Source organism: Callithrix jacchus, chromosome 7 (assembly GCF_049354715.1).
Source record: "Callithrix jacchus isolate 240 chromosome 7, calJac240_pri, whole genome shotgun sequence".
NCBI lineage: Eukaryota > Metazoa > Chordata > Mammalia > Primates > Cebidae > Callithrix > Callithrix jacchus.
The window spans coordinates 26,525,999-26,546,366 of record NC_133508.1 but is presented as its reverse complement, the minus strand read 5'-3'; the positions used below and the strand labels follow the sequence as shown (position 1 = coordinate 26,546,366).

General features: G+C 44.6%; 1 protein-coding gene across 1 annotated transcript in view; it reads right to left on the bottom strand.

Moving 5' to 3' along the window:
- The window catches only part of GAD2 (glutamate decarboxylase 2), a 90,029-nt gene that overhangs the window by 57,277 nt on the left and 12,384 nt on the right, over positions 1–20,368 (bottom strand). Inside the window, exons 7-8 of the mRNA XM_002750103.6 lie at positions 19,535–19,650; positions 3,584–3,663 (exon numbers count right to left, since the gene is read on the bottom strand). Of these exons, the coding sequence (XP_002750149.1) occupies positions 3,584–3,663; positions 19,535–19,650 (196 nt within the window). The remainder of the gene's footprint in view (positions 1–3,583; positions 3,664–19,534; positions 19,651–20,368) is intronic.

Below are 20,368 nucleotides of genomic sequence, written 5' to 3'. Positions count from 1 at the left end.
GGAAACTGAGGAAAATAATCGCTTGAACCCAGGAACCAGGAAACAGAGGTTGCAGTGAGCCAAGATTGTGCCACTGCACTCCAGCCTGGGTGACAGAGCGAGACTCTATTCCCGGCCACCCAAAAACAAAAGAGAGGCAATTTGTTTTCTTTTCCAAATTGTGTTTGCCTTGCTCTGTCCTTTTATCGTTAATGCCTGTCTATTGCTAGGGTCTCCCACTGGCCTTCCTGACTGGAGATCCTCTCACTTTTTTGCCTCCTGAAGGGTGGCCTCACTCATGTTCTTCTTTAATGAAAATTCTTTCCAGTTACCTCATTTCCAGACCTATCCAGCTTAAATCCTAACTTTAGCTCCCCTTGCCCCCCACCAAAAAAAAAAAAAAACACCTCCCCACCTTCCCGCCACCCCCATTGCAAAGGTATGTTCTCTGTCAACAAACAAAAGCAGGCAGTATAAAAAGGTGTAAACAAGAAAGTGGTAACCTTCTTTAACCTCATCTCCCAGAGCTGAGTGGGGCAGGAGCCCTTTTAGTGGCCTTCAGGCAACATTCCTAAGTCTGGAAATAAAGGGAAACAGGTTCCTTCAAGGGAAATTCCAGGCACTAGCTAACCCGGAGAAGTAAACCAGCAACTTCTGAGGAAGTTAGAACCACAGGATATTTGATTCCCTGTAGAAACTAAAGGTAAGGCTGGGCATGGTGGCTCACGCCTGTAATCCTAGCACTTTGGGAGGCTGACGTGGGCAGATCACTTGAGGTCAGGAGTTTGAAACCAGCCTAGCCATGATAGTGAAACCCTGTCTCTACTAAAAAGACAAAAAAGTTTGCTGGGTGTGGTGGCAGATGCCTGTAATTCCAGCTACTCAGGAGACTGAGGCAGGAGAAATGCTTGAACCTGGGAGGCAGAGGTTGGAGTGAGCTGTGATCACACCACTGTACTCCAGCCTGGGCAACAGAGCAAGACTTCGTCTAAAACAACAACAAAACCTAGAAACTAAAGGTAACATCTTAACATGTATCCTTAAAGCAATAGCTGAGCAATTTAGAAGCACAGGATATTTGATTCCCTGTAGAAACTAAAGGTAACATCTTAACATATGTCCTTGGGTTGTTTTTCAGAAGCCAGGACTCCAGGACTCCTACCAAATGGATCGTAGACCTCAGATGAGGGGAAACTGAGGTCTGAACTCTGACCACCTTTCTTTGTTCTAAATTTCTTCCTGAAGGGCCTGGAGGGAGGTGTGCCTCTGAGCCAGAGCTAGCATTCTTTTCTGCTGACCCCAAATTGTTAAACAAAACCTTCTCTTCCTTAACCCACAGCAAATCAGAAAACCTCTGAATTCACCTATGTCCTGTAATTCCCCACTTCAAGATATCCCACCCTTTCGGGCCAAACTGATGCGTAACCTCCATGTATTGATTTGTAATTTGCCTGTAACTTCGGCCTCCCTGAAATTATCCCTGCCTTTAAAAACCCCTACCTGCACACCATTGGGGAAGTCAAGTCTTAAGCATCAGTGCTCAATTCTCCTTGCTTGGAGCCCTGCAAATAAATGTCCTCCTTCCTCCTGCTGTAAATCTCCATGTAGATGTTTGGCCTCACTGCTGCTGGTGAACAAACCTCAGTTTGGTTCAGTAACAGAGGTAAACATGGCTGTTTTCAGAGATTTCTTTCTTTTTTTTTTTGAAATGGAGTCTTGCTTTGTTGCCCAGGCTGGAGTGCAGTTTCATGATCTCGGCTCCCTGCAACCTCTGCCTCCTGGGTTCAAGTGATTCTCCTGCTCAGCCTCCTAAGTAGCTGGGACCACAGGCGCACACCACCACACCCAGCTAATTTTTGTATTTTCAGTAGAGACAGGGTTTCACCATGTTGGCCAGGCTGGTCTTGAACTCCTGACCTCAGGTGATCCACCTGTTTTAGCCTCTCAAAGTGTTAGGATTACAGGTGTGAGCCACTGTGCCCAGCTGGATTTTTAGAGCTTTCCGAATTCCATGTAAACAATGGTATTTACCAGGCTGCCCCTTCCCCATGCCTCTGCTAAGGCTTGGCTTCTAGAGCCCCACAAGGCACTCATTACTTCTTCTGTGGTTTGTCAGAGGCATGTGAAACAGAGCAACTCCATCTTGAACAGGGGCTGGGAAACTGAGGCTGAGACTTACTGGGCTCCATTCCCAGACAGTGAAGGCGTTCTAAGTCACAGGATGAGATATGAGGTCAGCACAAGAGACAGGTCATAAAGACCTTGCCAAAACCCACCAAATCCAAGATGGCCACGAGAGTGACTTCTGGTCATCCTCATCGCTACACTCTCACCAGCACCATGACGGTTTACAAATGTCACGACAATGTCAGGAAGTTACCTATATGGTCTAAAAAGGGGAGATATGAATAATCCACCCCTCATTTATCGTCAAGAAATAACCATAAAAATGGGCAACCAGCAGCCTCCAGGCTGCCCTGTCTATGGGGTAACCGTTCTTTTATTCCTTTACTTTCCTAATAAACTCACTTTCACTTTACTCTCTGGACTCGCCCTGAATTCCTTCTTGCGCAAGATCCAAGAACCCTCGCCTGGGGTCTGTATTGGGACCCCTTTCCTGCAACAGCTTTGCTGCTGGTATTCAATCTTCTGCACCTGCCCTTGCCTCTCCATCCACTTATCCAACTCACTTCTAATTTTAAAAATCCAGCTCAATTCCTGCCTGTTGCATGACGCTTTCTATGTCTTCTCAATGTTCAAATGTACACTTCGTGCCATGCAGTTCAACCATGTAACCATCTCCTGACAAGAAGTGCCTCTTCCCACCTGGCTCACATCCTGCAGGGAACCAGGACTACCGTATTATGCTTTTCTAGAGCCTAGTGACATGGTGGGCAATCAGTACACATCTGACTGATAAATGCAAATGAATAAATAAATGGCTAATGGAGTGGTTTCCTTTAAATTTAGTGAAAATTCTTACTCAAACTTTAGAGACTGAATCGAATTTTTAGTAGGTTTCAGGCCTATAGGTCAGTGATACTTTATGTGGACATCCTCAAAGTGCTTTTAAATCTCCCCCACAAAACACCACACTGAATCCTAGAGTGCCTATGAAGTTCCAGTGTCAATTAAGACAGAGATTTTTCCTGAGTCCTTTGGTTACAGGTGTTGAGTTGCTGGTGCGTTATTTACCTCCTGCTCCCTAAACTGCACCCCTCCTGTAATCACCCCATCAAGCTTACACAGTCTATGGTGCCCAAAGTGATGACACCTCCATAAATCAGTGCTCAGATCGCCTGCTGTTGCTAACATGTCTAGGTGATAAATGTCCAGCACTTTCTTGGTGTTGAATATTCCTATTGATTTAACAAAGGTTTAGGTTGAGTCAAGGGCTGAATCTCCCTTGACTCCTTGACATGGAAGACTCCATGGCATCAAGGAACCACATCGAGCACTAGAAACAGGAGCCCATGTTTAAAAGAAACAAAGAGTGGCAAAGGCTGAGAGGGAGGCCGACTTGCTGCCCCGTGGTCCTGTCCTGTTTTCAGACCAAAAGGCACTGGTTTTTGGTAACCAACAAGAGTTAGAGATGCATTCTCACCTCTCATCACATTTGATCAGAATCACGCTGTCTGTTCCAATCCCTAAGGCTGCAGCTCCCTTCTTGAGAGAAAAATGACTCTGTAAGAAAAATACACATATTTGCAATTAGTTCCATATAAAGACAAGATCCATTCCACTGGCTGTTTGTTTTCTGTTTTCCTTTTCTCCTTTGATTTCTAGTCTTCCTCCAAAGCCTGGGCTGCTGAGAGAAGATGGCATCTTTCAGTTGTGCTTTTTAAAAAACCGTAGTGAAACAAACATAACTTAAATACCATCTAAACCATTTTTATTTAATTATTTTTTATTTCTATTTTAAGTTCCAGGGCACATGTGCAGGTTTGTTACATAGGTAAACGTGTGCCACGGTGGTTTGCTGTACCTATCAACCCATCACATAGGTATTAAGCCCAGCATGCACTAGCTATGTTTCCTAATGCTCTCCCCACCCACGCTGCCCCCCAACCGGCCCCACTCTGTGTTAGTAACTTTTTTTTTTTTTGAGATGGAGTTTTGCTCTTGTCGCCCAGGCTGGAATGCAATGGTACAATCCTGGCTCACTGCAACCCTCATTCCCAGATTCAAGTAATTCTCCTGCCCCAGCCTCCCGAGTAGCTGGGATTACAGGTGCCCGACACTATGCCTGGCTAGTTTTTGGTATTTTTGGTAGAGATGGGGTTTCACCATGTTAGCCAGGCTGGTCTCGCACTCCTGACCTCAGGTGATCCGCCCACCTCAACCTCCCAAAGTGCTGGGATTACAGGCATGAGCCACCACGCCCAGCCTTATTAACCATTTTTAAGTCTACATTTCAGTGACTTTAAGGATATTCAGTGTTACGCAAACCATCACCTGCATCCATCTTCAGACTCTTTTCATCTGGTAAAACGAAAACTCCATACTCATTAAACATTTTCCCCACCCCAGCACCTGAAAACCACCATTTCATTTTCTGTTTCTGAATCCGATTACTCTAGGTACCTCATATAAGTGGAACTCACAGTATTTGACTTTTTGTGACTGGCTTATTTAACTTAATATAATGTCCTCAGGGCTTATCCATGTTGTAGCATGTGTGAGAATTTCCTTCCTGTTTAAGGCTGAATGACATTTTATTGCATGTACATACCACACTTATAGACAAAGGTTGCCTCTACCTTGCAGCTATTGTAAATAAGCTACTGTGACACATGGGGGTACAGCTGACTCTTCCAGACTCTGCTTTCAATTGCTTTGAGTAGCTGCCTAGAAGTGGACTGGCTACGTCATACAGCACTTCTATTTTTAACTTTTTGAGGAACATCCATACAGTGTTCCATCATGGCTGTGCCGTTTTACATTCCCGCTCTTGGCGCACAAGATTTCCAATTTCTCCACATCCTCACCAACAATCGTAATTTTCTCTTTTTTGATAATAGCCATCCTAATGAATGAGAGATGGCAACTCATTAAGCTTCGGGTTTGCATTTCCCTAATGACCAGTGATGTTGAACATCTTGTGCTTAGCATCGTGTGCTTAGTGGCCATTTGTACTTCTTCTCTGGAGAAATGTCTATTTAAGTCCTCTGCCCATTTTTGAATGGGGTTGTTTATTTATTTTTTGTTCCTGTAGGGATTTTTGAGGGATGTTGCAAAGATGCTGGGAATTGTAAATGGATCTGATAACACACAGTAACTACAAGCCAAATTTTAAAAACAAGGTATAAGAATACATCAACCACCTCCAGCAGCTGTGTATTGTATAGCTTATTTGTTACCGAGAAGTTACACTCAGTTTCTCCCAAGTTCTGTGAAACTGGGTACATTCGGGTAGGAGGAGAAGTGACCCCAAATCTAGCACTCTTTATCTCAGAGTTGCTGGAGGGGCTATTTGTTGCATAGACAACTGCCAAGCCTGAGTCAGTCTTTAAAAAAGAGGCATCAATTACTGACTGGGGCAGAAGGACTTGTCTGTGTGTACAGAGCAGGCCACACTGCCAACCTCCCGCCACAGTCTTTGTGCCTTTGGTATGATTCCGGGAAGCACCGTGTGTCTCAATGGTTGTAATCACTGTGCCATTTGATTGCTGAGAAAGGCTAACCTAAGCCCAGCTGTACTGCATCTGCCCATCAGCCTCTTGCTATTAACTACAGATCATTAAGCTGTCCAAAAGGAGAGCTGCTTCCTCCATTTACATCTCCAAAGGGCTGCTGACTAGAATTTTAAGTTACGGATCCAAAGAGGGTCCTCTCTCTTTGAATACTCACTTTTGTACTCATCTGAATTCTCAAACACACAGCACGGGAACTCTTAACACACATATTTTAGGGGGTATATCTCATCACCAAGAAATCACATTTCTAACAGCAGCAAAGAATGATGACCAATCAAAGAGCTGTGGAGTTTGACAAGCCAGTGCAGATAGAAGCAATGAGAAAGGGCCATTAGCCTCATTTTACAACCTCAGAATGACAAAGTGGACAGTCATTACGGAGATACCTGGGAACTAGAGGAGAAAGCTTAATTAGATCGAGGTTTGTAAAGATACATGACCTCCCCCACCAAAAAAAAAAAAAAAAAAAAAAGTTCTTTTTTGTGCATTTAGCAGAGCCCTGGCGACCCTGAAGAGAAGGAGCTCAGAGGCAAGCTAAGTCTCTTACAGCCGGAGGGGACAGAACAGAACAGCCAGCTGCCCCGACTAAGCAAGCCTGGCAAGCCACTCAAATTACGCCCCTCTGTGAATGAGCTCTTAAGCACTAAACTGCAAAAGGGTGAACTGGAGATAAGTAAGAGATCTGGTGCACCTGGTCAATGGGAGGATGTATTCTTGTCTGGTCTTTAATGAGAAAGAATAGGGGTTCTTAAATGAGGAGCAATTACCCCGGATAATTGGTCACAGCACCAAATGCTGCAAATTTAAAGAAAAACACGTGCCCAAATAGAAAGCTTAAAGACAGGGAACAAAGGTGAGATGAGGCATGAAAAAGAAAATTAGGTAGCAAACATCGAGTCTGTTTATATTTTGAGGAAAGGGAGCGGAGAAATAGCTTAATGTCGTTCACAAATAGCAAGGGGCTCATGGAGAGGAAAAAACTTGAGAGGAAAAAGCAATCTACCAAATGAGGGAGAAACAGTGAAGACAGCTTAAATGGCATGTCTCTCTGGGCTGGCAAGACAACATGTGGCCAGTCATTTTTATTCCTTAGCACCACGTTGAATGGAACTACTTGTTGATGAACCAGAGGAGAACGGTGTCTGAAGAGCAACTGCCTGGATGCTGAGAAGGCTGGAAAGCAGGTGTCTGGAGAGAACCTAGAGGGTGTCTGGCCATGAGCAGAGGGCATTAGGGATATCTGATGTGGGTGGCCTTCAGGTGAAGGGCTGTGCCTGGGCTGGGATTGGGGGATCAGCTGCTCTGGAGCACATCAGGCTGGAGAGGGCGGCACCCTATTCCACCTAGCCCTCTGGAGGGTGAGGCATGAGCTCTTTTACTCTTCAATGGCTTCAGAAGACAAAATTCTGAACAAAACTTGAAAGCTACAAGAATTCAAATTTGTCCCCAAATAATCAAGACTCTTGTAATAATCAGTCATTCTTCAATAGAATGACTGGGGAATAAGCCAATGAGAATGCCCTCCTCCCCTCCTTGGATTTGGGATAGATTACAGTAGAGCCTTGATAATAGAATCTAGTGCTTATTTAGGACTAAATCATGTTTCTATTTAAGGGCCACAGATATTAAAACCCATATAATTTTTATTTTCTACTAAATGAAAAATTCAAGGTTGATGGAAGAGTAATTTCTCTCTCTCTCTCTCTCTCTCTCTCTCAGATGGAGTCTTGCTCTGTTGCCCAGGCTGGAGTGCAGCAGCTTGATCTCAGCTCACTGCAACTGCTGTCTCCTGGGTTTAAGTGATTCCCCTGCCTCAGCCTCCTGAGTAGCTGGGATTATAGGTATACACCACAATGCCTGGCTAATTTTCGTATTTTTAGTAGAGACAGGGTTTCACCATGTTGGCCAGGCTGTTCTTGAACTCCTGACCTCAAGTGATCTGACCACCTCAGCCTCCCAAGGAAGAGTAATTTCTCTATTAAAAATACATATGTGGCTGGGTGTGGTGGCTCACACTTGTAATCCCAGCACTTTGGGAGGCTGAGGCAGGTGGATCATGAGGTCGGGAGATTGAGACCATCCTGGCTGACACAGTAAAACCACGTTTTTACTAAAAATACAAAAAATTAGCTGGGCGTGGTGGCAAGCATCTGTAGTCCCAGCTGCTTGGGAGGCTGAGGCAACAGAATCACTTGAACCCGAGAGGTAGAGGTTGCAGCGAGCCAAGATTGTGCCACCCACCGCACTCCAGCCTGGGCGATAAGAGCAAGACTCCATCAAAAAAGAAAAAAGAAAAAAGAAAAAATATATATATATACACACACACACACACACATATATATACACATACATATATATAGGTGTGTGTGTGTGTTTGTGTGTGTGTGTAAATGTAAGCCAGAAACAGGTTACATGCACCAATAAATAAGGAATTTTATAAGTATTTGTAATTAAAATAATAAGCAGGCTTTCTGGGTTTGAGTGGGATGAGATCATCCAGCGTAATAGTGAGTGAGAAGGAATGCATCAGGCTGGAGAGGGCAGTGCCCCATCCCACCTAGCCCTAGACCAGAGGGTGCAGCATGAGCTCCTTCACTCTTTAATGGGGACCGTAAATCTAATCCCTTTAGGGATGGTAGGAGAATAAGGAGAAAACTCTGAGACAAACTAATTTAGAATCTTGGCATGTCAGTTTCTCTTCCTCTATTAGAACTGAGATAAGAAATCTGGAAAACTGTATCAATTCTTTCAAGCCCTTGCTAGTTGCATCCAAATATTTAACTGAGACTGAGATTCGACTGCCTAACAGATCACAGGGTTTCAGGGACAAGCCTCTACTGGGCTTGGAGGACACAGATTATTAATACAGTCCTCAGTGTCTGGATACCTCCCCTACGTCCTTTTCTGTCTTCGTTCCCCTCGCTCTGTCTACCTGGTATGTTGGCCTTCCTGGTCTTCTGCTAAACTTGTTCATGCCTCTGGGTCTTTGTACTTATAATTCATTTTCCTGGAAAATCTTTTCAAATACTTACATGGTTTCCTCCCTCATTCAATGTAGGTCTCCGCTCACATATCACCTCCACACAGAGATATTTTTATGACCATCCTATAAAGTAGCTGACCTAATACCCTACTCTCATCACCACATGACATTATTGCACATACTTGTTTACTGTGTGTCCACTATGAGAACACAGGAGGCTGCATGAGGGCAAAGACTTTGTCACAGACTTAGAGTTGACAAATATTTGTTGAATTTGTTGACCACATACTCAGAGAACAAGTCCAGATAAATGTCACGATTTATTGCCGCAACTATCTGGCCACAAATCCCAATGTTGAAATGTGGCTCTGATGGTCGGAGCCAGACCATGGTGGACTCCGTGGACCCCAATGCCTCGAATATAAGGCCCATTCTAAAAGCAAGTCCAGGGGTCTTCCTGGCACCTGCACCAGAAGGCCTAAGATGGGGTCTTGCCCAAGCTGGAGGCAACTGTGGGGTCCTCCTAACCAGGCCAGCTGCTCAGGAGAAGAAAGAAGAAACACGGACTTCAAATAAAGAGAAAGGACACATTGGCTGGGAAATCTTAGCTCTTAACTCTTCTGACACCCTATCAAGCATTGTACCTTCTAGCTCTGAGATCCATCATTGATCAATTGTCCCCAGCCTTGATTCTTTTGTACCAACACCCTTTGTGGGTGGAATTAGTGGATATGTGGGGAGGAACAATGAACAGAAGTGAATGGGGATCATTATACCTTGTCCCCAACAAGCAGACCTTGAAGCCCAGCCTATCAATGAGCTGGAATCTACCTTTTTGACCCTTCCTCATGCTTCATGACTCCCCCAGTCCTTCAGCAATTGCAGTTTTAACCTTATCCCCTTGCCCTCCTCCTTCACACCCCTCTGACACCTCTATTTGCTTGCTCCTATACAATACACCCTAAGATTTGAGGGAAATGATAGCTAGAGCTGCCTTAGAAAGACTGATTGTCTCTGTCCTTACTTCTGCTTGCCAACTGGCCTCAAAGAACATCCTCTTGCTAAAGCACTGGATTTACAAAGAAGCTTGTGCTCTGGGAGATCACCTCGTTGATTTCTAATTATTATGATCCAGAGGGGAGGCAAACACCCAGACACATTTCAGACACATTTTTAGAGAGTCTGTGTTATTCACAGGTGATGTTAATCTGTACACAGGTACTTCTGGGAAGCTGTTATCTTTTTAGTCACATTCAGTTCTGACTAGTAGATCAAGGTGGCACCACTGTGAGCTTGTACCCTAAATAGGTGTTGAATGAAAGGAATTATGTGTACCAGATTAGCTTAAATGAAAAGAGATCCAAGAATGATCTTCAGTGACAAATGTGAACATCAGTACTGAGTATGTCTTCAGTCATTTCGATCTCTGTGGACAACAGTGATTTCCATGATATGTGGCTCACGAAGAGTGAATGAAAGTGTATAATGGAAAGAGGTGATGTGAGGCACAATGATGAGGGTTTGACACCTGCTTCTAGTTAGGCAAATTACTTTCTCATGCCGAGCCATGGTTTGTTCAGGTGCAATGACAAAGCTTCTCTTGGCAGAATTGATGACAGCAGTGTAGCTGTGGCACGTGAGGCATATTACATATCATTTTTTTGGGCTATCCCCCAAAAGGGTAGCCCTTCCTACTTCCTATTCTCCTGTCCTCCGACCTAATGTGATACCATCCTTCCTACTTCCTATTCTCCTGTCCTCCGACCTAATGTGATACCATCCTTCCTACTTCCTATTCTCCTGTCCTCCGACCTAATGTGATACCATCCTTCCTACTTCCTATTCTCCTGTCCTCCGACCTAATGTGATACCATCCTTTCTACTTCCTATTCTCCTGTCCTCCGACCTAATGTGATACCATCCTTCCTACTTCCTATTCTCCTGTCCTCCGACCTAATGTGATACCTCTCCCTTTTCACCTTGAGTGGCATTTTGAAATTTTCACACAAAATTCATGTCAGTTCACTCTTTCTTCTCTCTCTCTATCACACACACACACACACACTCTCTCTCTCTCACTCTGTGTGTGTGTGTGTGTATGTGTGTGTGTGTTTGAGATGGAATCTTGCCTTGTCACCCTTGAGTGCAGTGGCATGATCTCAGCTCACTGCTACCTTCGCATCCTGGGTTCAAGCAATTCTCCTGCCTCAGCTTCCCAAGTAGCTGGGATTATAGGTGCCACCACCATGGCTGGCTAATTTTTGTATTTTTAGTAAAGACAGAGTCTCACCATGTTGGCCAGGCTGGTCTTGAACTCCTGACCTCAGGTGATCCACCTACTTCAGCCTCCCAAAGTGCTGGGATTACAGGCATGAGCCACCATGCTCAAATAACTCACTTTATTTCTTAAAATAAATATATACCATATGGAGTGTGTAGGGAAATCCCAATATTATACAAGTAGCATCTAGACTCTCCCAAGGCCATGGATCCTTGAGTAGATCTGGCACTTTGGGAGGAAGGGCACATCCCTCTTAAGGAAATCATTGGCCTTGACTCCACTCTCCCTGCTGCCTCTGTGTCGCCTCCTGGCTGGGCTCAGCTCCTGTAACAACAGTGTCATCTGTGAGGGGCTCACCAAGAGCCACGTGCAGTGCAGTTACCTTCCCACGTATCATCTTGCTTCATCCTCCCCACAACTGCAGGAGCCGGGTAACATCATCTCCATTTTACGGATGAAGATGAGATAAAGGGACACGCCATGGGAGGTGGCAGAGCAGGGGCTGTTACCATTTCGTCACTTCCAAAGCTCATGGGCTTTATCACTAACCTGGAGAACAATAAGTCTGTCCAGTCACTTTTGACCTGGTACTAGGAACAAGGGAACATCCGTCACCTGGCATGGATGGATCTCAGGGGCCCCTTCCCCTTGCTTTCTCTCCCAGTGCCAAGGACTCTCCCTGAAAGCAGGCACTGGGTATGTTCTGCCCACTGCTGTCTCCCCCATGCCAGAAGCAATGCCTGGTGCCTGCAGCACTAAAGGAAGAAAGGAAGGAATAAAGGAAGCATCTCTCTGCACAGTGGCTGGCTCGTGCCTCACCGCCTCATGCCTTTGCCTGCAATTGCAATGGGAATAGCCGCAGGAGAGGCAATGGGGAGGCCTTACCTATCACTTACATCTCAGCATGGCTTTTGGGCTCTTTTCTGAGAGGAGGTTTGGATGGGACTGGTAGAGGAGAAAATAACATGCAAGTGATGAGGGCCCTGAGGTGAGAAGGAGGTAGGAATGCAGCAGCGGAGCGGGGGTACTGAAGGTAAGTGGATCTAGCTTGCAATTTCACTCACTGTCAGTTCTGCCTAAGGGGGAGCAATACATTTTGTGGAAGTCATGTTTCTAAATTGCCCAAACAGCCCTGTTTCCAAACAGGTCGCCATTAAAATTTTTTTTTAAAAGATCTATTTTTGAAATTAAAAACCTCTCCAAGAATGATATGTGAAGTCATCTCTCTCAGTGGGCACAGTGGCTCATACCTATAATCCTAGCACTTTGGGAGGCCAAGGCGGGTGGGTCACTTAGGTTAGGAGTTCGAGCCCAGCCTGGTCAACATGGTGAAACCACAACTCTACTAAAAATACAAAAATTGGCCAGGTGTGGTGGTGGGTGCCTGTAATCCCAGCTACTGGGGAGGCTGAGGCAGGAGCATTGCTTGAACCCAGGAGGTGGAGGTTGCAGTGAGTTGAGATTGCACCATTGCACTCCAGCCTGGGCGACAAGAACAAGACTCCATCTCAAAAATAAATTAAAAAAAATAAAAAGAAAGTTACCTTTCTGAAGATGTGGTGACTCAAGCCTGTAGGTTCAGCTACTTGGGAGGCTGAGACAAAAGGATCATTTGAGCCCAGGAGTTTGAAGCTGCAGTGAGCCATGATCATGCCACTGCACTCCAGCCTGGGTAACACAGTGAAATCCTGTCTCTAAGATAAAATAACAAATTAAACTAAAATAAAGCAATTTTGAGAAATACCTCCCCACAGAAGTGGACCAAGGTCACAAGGGGCCTTGGCAGAACATTGGCAACTGGTTTCAGGAGACGTGGGCATGAGCCAGGCTTGGAGTGTGAAATGGGGAGTGAGTTAGTTATGGTGATTTGCCTAAAGATCCGGTGTCTGTTATGATTATGAAGAACATTTATCCTAGATGAGGTTATGCTGTTTTATGAAAGCTATTTCTGGAAGATCTTGTGCCACACGAGAAATAAGAGGAATTTGGAATTGGGCTCATAGTTTAGGCTTTCAGAGAATTCAGAACTGGAGATGTGAATTATTGAGCTGGGATCTTAGCTCCCCTCTGAACCTACTTTCAAGAGAGACCCTAAAACTCATTGAGTTAATTTTTGCTAAGCCTTTGTATGGCTGAAGATTTGGGGCAGGGGATGAGAGTCCAGTAAAGGATGTGTTAAACCAAAGGATGTTTAAGCTTGCTTTCACTTCTGAGATCTTGTGATTCTGTATTTTAGAGAAAAGTAATCTTGGAACTCTTAAATGCTTGCCACAGAAATACTACTTGTTTAATTTAGTCTTATTCAAGTTTTGCAAGAAAACAATTGATTCAAACAACCAGAAAAACTGAATAGCTCATCCTCCTCATCAGCTAAGTAAAGTTCTAGTCTGCATTGGTGTCTAGAAAAGAGGTGGGTAGCTTTGGTGGGGTGCGACACAGAGAGAGTGAAGGGTCATTTAGAAAACAAAATGACTTTTCTCTTCATGAATATGTGAAAGTTTCTGGTTGGATGCTGAAGACCACAGAGTCTCTCCATGTTGCTTCCATCTCTATGGCTCTAAACATGCCAAGTTATAAACTCAGTGCTCAAATTAGAAGGGACCAGTAGTGTGACCTGGTTCAGAAGATCAGGAAATTATATTAGCACAGGAATAACCAAAGGGGGCCAGGTGTGGTGGCTCATGCCTGTAATCCCAGCACTTTGGAAGGCCAAGGCAGGTGGATCACCTGAGGTCAGGGGTTCGAGACCAGCCTGGACAACATAGTGAAGCTGTCTCTACTAAAAATACAAAAAGTTAGCTTGGTGTGGTGGCGTGCACATGTAGTCCCAGCTACTCAGGAGACCGAGGCAGAAGACTTACTTGAACCCGGGAAGCAGAGGTTGCAGTAAGCTGAGATGGCCACTATACTCCAGCCTGGGTGACAGAGAGAAAAATCCAAGTCAAAATAAAAAAATAAAATAAGATAAGATAAATGGGATTTGAGAAAGGGTGCTACAAATGAATTTAGAGCAGCTAGCCAGAGAGAGGTGTTCAGGACAATTAAGACAGTAGTTGATTGAGCGGTGTTGGGCTGGGCACTATGCTAACCTCTTCAGTGGTGGTGTCTAACTGAACCCTCCCAACAATCCTATCAGAGAAGCCTTAGTATGACTTCCCCGGTCAGAAAACAGGCATAGCGAGATGAAGTGGCTTGTCCAGTGTCACACAGCTAGTGCGTGATAAAGCCAAATATTTCAGCCTTGCTTGTCTGATTCCAGAGCCTATCCTTAGATGACACATCAAAGAAATTAATTTTCAATTCAATAAAATACACTGAATACAAAAAGAAAGTTTAAAAAGAGCAGTGTTGGTGTTATTGAGAAGCTGAGGCTTCAAATCTGGCTCTGCCATTGACGGGCTGTAACGCCCTAGACAAGGCCTCTCCCACCTCTGGAATTTGGTGTCTTCATCGGTGAAACCAGGGTTTACTGTTTTGTTTTGCTTTGATTTGTTTCCAGAGTCTCACTCACTCTGTCACTGAGGCTGGAGTGCAATGGCGTGATCTTGGCTCATGGCAACCTCCACCTCCCAGGTTCCAGTGATTCTCCTACCTCAGCCTCCCAAGTAGCTGGGATTATAGGTGCTCACCACCATGCCTGGCTAATTTTTGTATTTTTAGTACAGACAGAGTTTCACCATGTTGGCTAGGCTGGTCTCAAATGCCTGACCTCAAGTGATCCACCTGCCTCGGCCTCCCAAAGTGCTGGTACTACAGGCGTGAGCCACCCAGCCCGGCTAAGGTTGTTGTTTTTTAAAGTTGACTGGTATTTATGCAGAGCTCCCTGTATCCCAGGCACTGAGACATGAGTTTTACAAGGTTCTCATTTGATTTTCCAGGAGTCTTGAGCCTTGGAAGCCTCTCAAAATGCGTGAAGAGAGAACACCCGAAGCAGTGTCTGTTTTAACCCCTGGCCTCCCTCTCCTCACTGAGTCAACAGAGCAGCTCCTCCATCACCCTTTCTCCCTGCCAGCCAAGCCACTGAGGAAAGAAGCCTCCATGCCAGGACTGAGGCTGTCCAGACGGAGAAAAGGCATTTGAGAAATGATTTGGTAATTTTCTTCCTAATGTCTCTGGAGTTCTATTTCTGGAGCTGGTGGAGACAGTATGATTGTAAAATCTGAAAAGACCTAGGGAGTATATGGCCTGGCCTGAAGCCAGAAGGAAGCTACACTAAATGATGAGTTGAAAATAATGTCTGAGGTCTAGAGCCCAGAAGGAACTAGTTGGGGACCATGTTACCTCTTAACCTGCAGCTTCAAAGGCGGGGCTCACTTTTAAGAGCTCACCTGTCCAGGATGGTTAAGGTCAAGTGTTCAAGGAGACACAGTGGCTTTAAATGAGCTCCAAAACCCCCTCCAGCCCAGCCCTGTGAGATGATGACAATGTTTTTGGTAGAAAGAGAGAGTCACAAATTAGCATCGATTTCACATTAAGAAAATAGCTCTTGGTGGAAATTTGATCAGGGAAGATATAAGATGTTAAGTCTGTTGATGAGCTGCTGTATACAAAGCTCTGTGGCGGAACCTTTTAATCTGGTTTCTACAGTGGTAGTCCATGCATGGACCTCACTAGTCTTCGACCAGTAAACCCAGTTTGATCCTGGCTCCACCTCCCTAGCTAATTTCAGCTTCTTCATTTGTAAAATGCTGATGACAATCTCAGTTTGATCCTGGCTCCACCTCCCTAGCTAATTTCAGCTTCTTCATTTGTAAAATGCTGATGACAATCTCTGTTCTACTTGTCCCATAAGGTTGCTGTGAGAATCAAAGTTCCATATGTTAAGAGTGTTTTGGAAACTGTCATATAGTAGTCAGATATTAGGTATTATATATTAAAAAACAATCCATTTGTCAAAAATGAGAAGGCGATGATAACCCAAATGATAGGCTAAGGTTAGAACCTATTGGTAGTTTAGGAAAGCTTCATAATTCAAGTGATCTTTCATAATTATATGCATGGATGAGATGCAGGAAGAAGGGAGAATCAAATCCTTGTTATATGGCCTAGTTGTGTTTCTTTCTCAGAAATGAAGAAGCTGTCCAGGTGTGGTGGCTCATGCCTGTGGTCCCAGCACTTTGGGAGGTCGAGGTGGATGGATCACCTGAGGTCAGAAGTTTAAGACCAGCATGGCCAACAGGGTGAAACCCTGTCCTACTAAAAACACAAAAATTGGCCAGGCATGGTGACATGTTCCTGTAGTATACAGCTACTCTGCACCAGAGGCTGAGTCAGGAGAATTGCTTGAACCTCAGAGATGGAGGTTGCAGTGAGGCGAGATGGCACCACTGCACTCCAGAGATCTGGAGTCTGTCAAGAAAAGAAAGAAAGAAAGAGTGAGAGAGACGAAAGAAAGAAAAAGGGAGGAAGGAAGGAGAAAGAAAGAGAGAGAGAGAAAGAACAAAAGAAGAAAGAAAGAAAGAAAGAAAAAGAAAGAAAGAAAGAAAGAAAGAAAGAAAACATGGATGAATCTGGAGAACGTCATCCTCAGCAAACTGACACAAGAACAGAAAATGAAACACCGCATATTCTCACTCATAGGCGGGTGATGAAAAATGAGAACACATGGACACAGAAAGGGGAGTACTAAACACTGGGGTCTATTGGGGGGAAAAGGGGAGGGCCAGTGGGAGGGGGAGGTGGGGAGGGATAGCCTGGGGAGAAATGCCAAATGTGGGTGAAGGGGAGAAGGAAAGAAAAGCACACTGCCATGTGTGTTCCTATGCAACTGTCTTGCATGCTCTGCTCATGTACCCCAAAACCTAAAATCCAATAAAAAATTAAAAAAAAAAAGAAAGAAAGAAAGAAAGAAAAAGAAAGAAAGAGAAAGAAAGAAGTAGACTCTGATTTACAGTATCAGGAAAAGAAGGTATAGCAAAATTATTATTTTCAGATCCTCAGACCACATAGCTTGACCTTTCTGGGCAACGCTCAGTCAATTTACATAAAGCATGAGGCTGAGAAGCTCATGCCCAGATGCCTGGCTGACAGCACAGAGTGGCTTGCTGCTGGACCCAACTCATTTTAACTTGTGGACACAGCCTGGAAACCAAAAGAAAAAGATGCCCAATAAAAGATCATTTGGACTTTTTGAGGCTGATAATGCAGTGACATGTAACTATTTAGGGGTCTGAACCCATTCCAGGAAAATAGTAATTGAGGAGAAAAATAGATCACATTTTTCTATCTTTCGAGAAGCTGAGAAATGGAAGTAATCTCCTGGTGGGGTACTAGGTAGGATGGGCTGAATAACAGATACTCCCTGCCACAGAAATCACATCTTCATCTTCAACACTGTGAATATGTTACTTTACATGGCAAAAGGGACTTTGCAGATGTGATTTGGTTAAGGGTCTTGAGATGGGGGATTATCCTGGATTATCTGAATGGGTCCAACAGGGGGAGGCAGGAGAGCCACAGACAGAAAGAGATATGGTGGTGGAAGCAGAGGTCAGATGTATCTATCTATCTATTATCTATCTACCTATCTATTATCTATCTATCTATCTATCTATCTATCTATCTGTCTGTCTGTCTGTCTGTCTGTCTGTCTGTCTGTCTATCTATCCATCTATCTATAGAGAGAGATCCGAAGATGCTAGGCTGCTGCTTCTGAAGATGAACCAAAAAATGTAGGTGGCCTCTAGAAGCTGGAAATGGATTCTCCCAGAGAACCTCCAGGAAGTATGAAGCCCTGCTTTCCCCATTTTAGATTCTGACCCCAGAACTATAAGATAATCAATGCATGTTATGGTGAGCCACCAAGTTTGGGATCATTTGTTCCAGCAGCAATAGAAAGGTAAAATACTAAGTAATTTTAGGCTGTGGTCTTTGCTCAGTGTGACCTCCATATACTGAGGAAGGGCATTTAACAAAATAATAAAACCCCAAAACATGACTGAAAACAAGATGCTCTGATATATGTTAACATAGAATTGCTAGTTTCCTTTAATTCCATGGCCACTACTGTGGTAATGGACTGTATCTGCTGGTTTCCACTCTGTTTCCTTGTCATAGACACATACAGATACACACCTTACAGACACACACACATAGACACCCACAGACACACACTCACCTCACTTAAAATGGAAAACAGAGAAATTCCACGGTGGATCTGGACCTGAGGCCCATCACAGTTCCCTGCGTCTCCTGAGTGACATCTCCTTACAGGAGCCCTGAGTCTCCCTCTAGACCCTTCCTCCTTCCCTGTCTCTTAGTTCCCTGGCCATCAGTGGGTTTCCTGATTGTCTCTGAGGCAGCTGTATTACAAACCCCAGGCTACTGTGAGGCAGAGATCATTAAAGAACAGTCTTACGCTTTGCTTTTTTTTTTTTTCTTTTTTTTGAGAATGGAGTGTCACTCCATTGCCCAGGCTGGAATGCAGTGATGTGATCTCGTCTCACTGCAACCTCTGCCTCCCAGGTTCAAGAGGCGATTCTCCTGTCTCAGCCTCCTGAGAAGCTGGGATTACAAGTATGTGCCACTACACTTGGCTAATTTTTGTATTTTTAGTAGAGACAGGGTTTCACCATGTTGGCCAGGTGGGTCTCAAACTCCTGATTTCAAGTGCTCTGCCTGCCTAGGCCTTCCAAAGTGCTGGGATTACAGGTGTAAGCCACCGAGCCCAGCCGGGTGCTATTATTTTATGGTAAAAGAAAAAAAAGAAACCTCTGGTCAAGTTAGTCAAAGATGAATGTTAAATGGTTCAGGCTTAGTATGATGGTGGCTCACACCTGTAATCTCAGCATTTTGGGAGGCCAAAGTGGTAGGATCACTTGAGACCAGGAGTTTGAGACCAGCCTAGCCAACATTGCAAGACCCTGGCTCTACAAAAAATAGAAAAACTAGTCAGCTATGATAACACACATCTGAAGTCCCAGCTATCCAGGAGGCTGAGGTGGGAGGATCACTTGAACCTAAGAGGCTGAGGCTGCAGTGAGATGTGACTGCACCGCTGCACTACAGTCTGGGTGACAAAGCAAGACTGTCAAAAAAAAAGAAAAAAAGAAAGGCTCAAGGCACCATGAGGGCAGAATATCTCAGATCAGTGGGCTGAGTTTTTAAACAGAAAAACTGTCTCAAAGGCTACTCTGGAGTTTTCATTATACGGGCCTACAATGGTCCAAATGAGTCTGTAGTCCCTTTGCCTTTTCTCCTCCTCTTACCCTTCCCCGAACATGCAACTTGATTGCACAGAAGGGAAGGGTACAATCACAGCTCCCTGTAGTCTTGACCTCCTGAGCTCAAGTAATTCTCCCACCTCAGTGTCTTGGGATCATAGCTTTAGGCACCACGCCCAGCTAATTTTTTAAATTTTCTGTGAAGATGGGGTCTCACTATGTTGCCCAGGATGCCTCCTTATCTTCGAGGGTTTTCTTGAATTTCAAAGAGTCAAGGAGGGCACCCCATAGTACCACTCAGCTTTCTCCCTTATTCTCTCCCAAGGTGTCTCCTAGAAAGAGGACCTCTGGGGATAATGCATTTCCAGCCATCATTCCTTCAACTTGGGCTTTACAGAACATAACCTTAAATTTGGAGAACGGAAACACATACATGCTCAGACGTGAAGGCAATGAGCCTGGGAACAGCAGCCATTCCTTTCTCCTTGACTTCCGGGAACATCTTAAAGCGCGCGATCATCATGGCATACATGTTAGATATGGCGCCACCTAGAGTGCATAGCAACACACAGTTACTTTATGTATTAGGGACCTCATTTCACATGCAAGCCACATTCCCTACTTCCAGTGATATGAGTCCTTCTTGGACTCAGGAGAAAACCCTATTGGCTTTCTTTAAACTGAATCCTCAGACTCACAGGCGCTACCCAAGAGGGCACACTGGGACAGGACAGGTGCCACACGCCACACCCCATCTCAGTCACTCAGGGGAACTGCAAAGGATTCTGCTCTTGCTGGGAGCCCTTTGAAGAGGTTTGTTTTTGTTTGTTTGTTTTTATTCAAAATAAAACGGTTTGCCTCCCGTCCCAGCTTGTGAGTGTGGTCATTCTGTGTTGGGTATGTAAAATCCTACGTATATCCAGATGAAGAAAACGTATTATTATTTTTTTTCATTTCAACTCATACAGTGCCTTGCACTTGGATTAAGATAAATCAGCTGTTACTCGGTTACTGGTATGAGCTATTAATCAACAATTCTTTTATCTTTCTTTCTTTCTTTTTTTTTTTTTTTGTAACTTGAGACAGGGTCTCACTCTGTCACCCAGGCTGGAGTGCAGTAGCATGATCTCAGCTCACTGAGACCTCCATCTCCTGGGTTCAAGTGATTCTCCTGTCCCAGCCTCCCAAGAAGCTGGGACCACAGGCATGTACCACCACGCCTGGCTAATTTTATTTATTTATTTATTTTTGTATTTTTAGTAGAGAC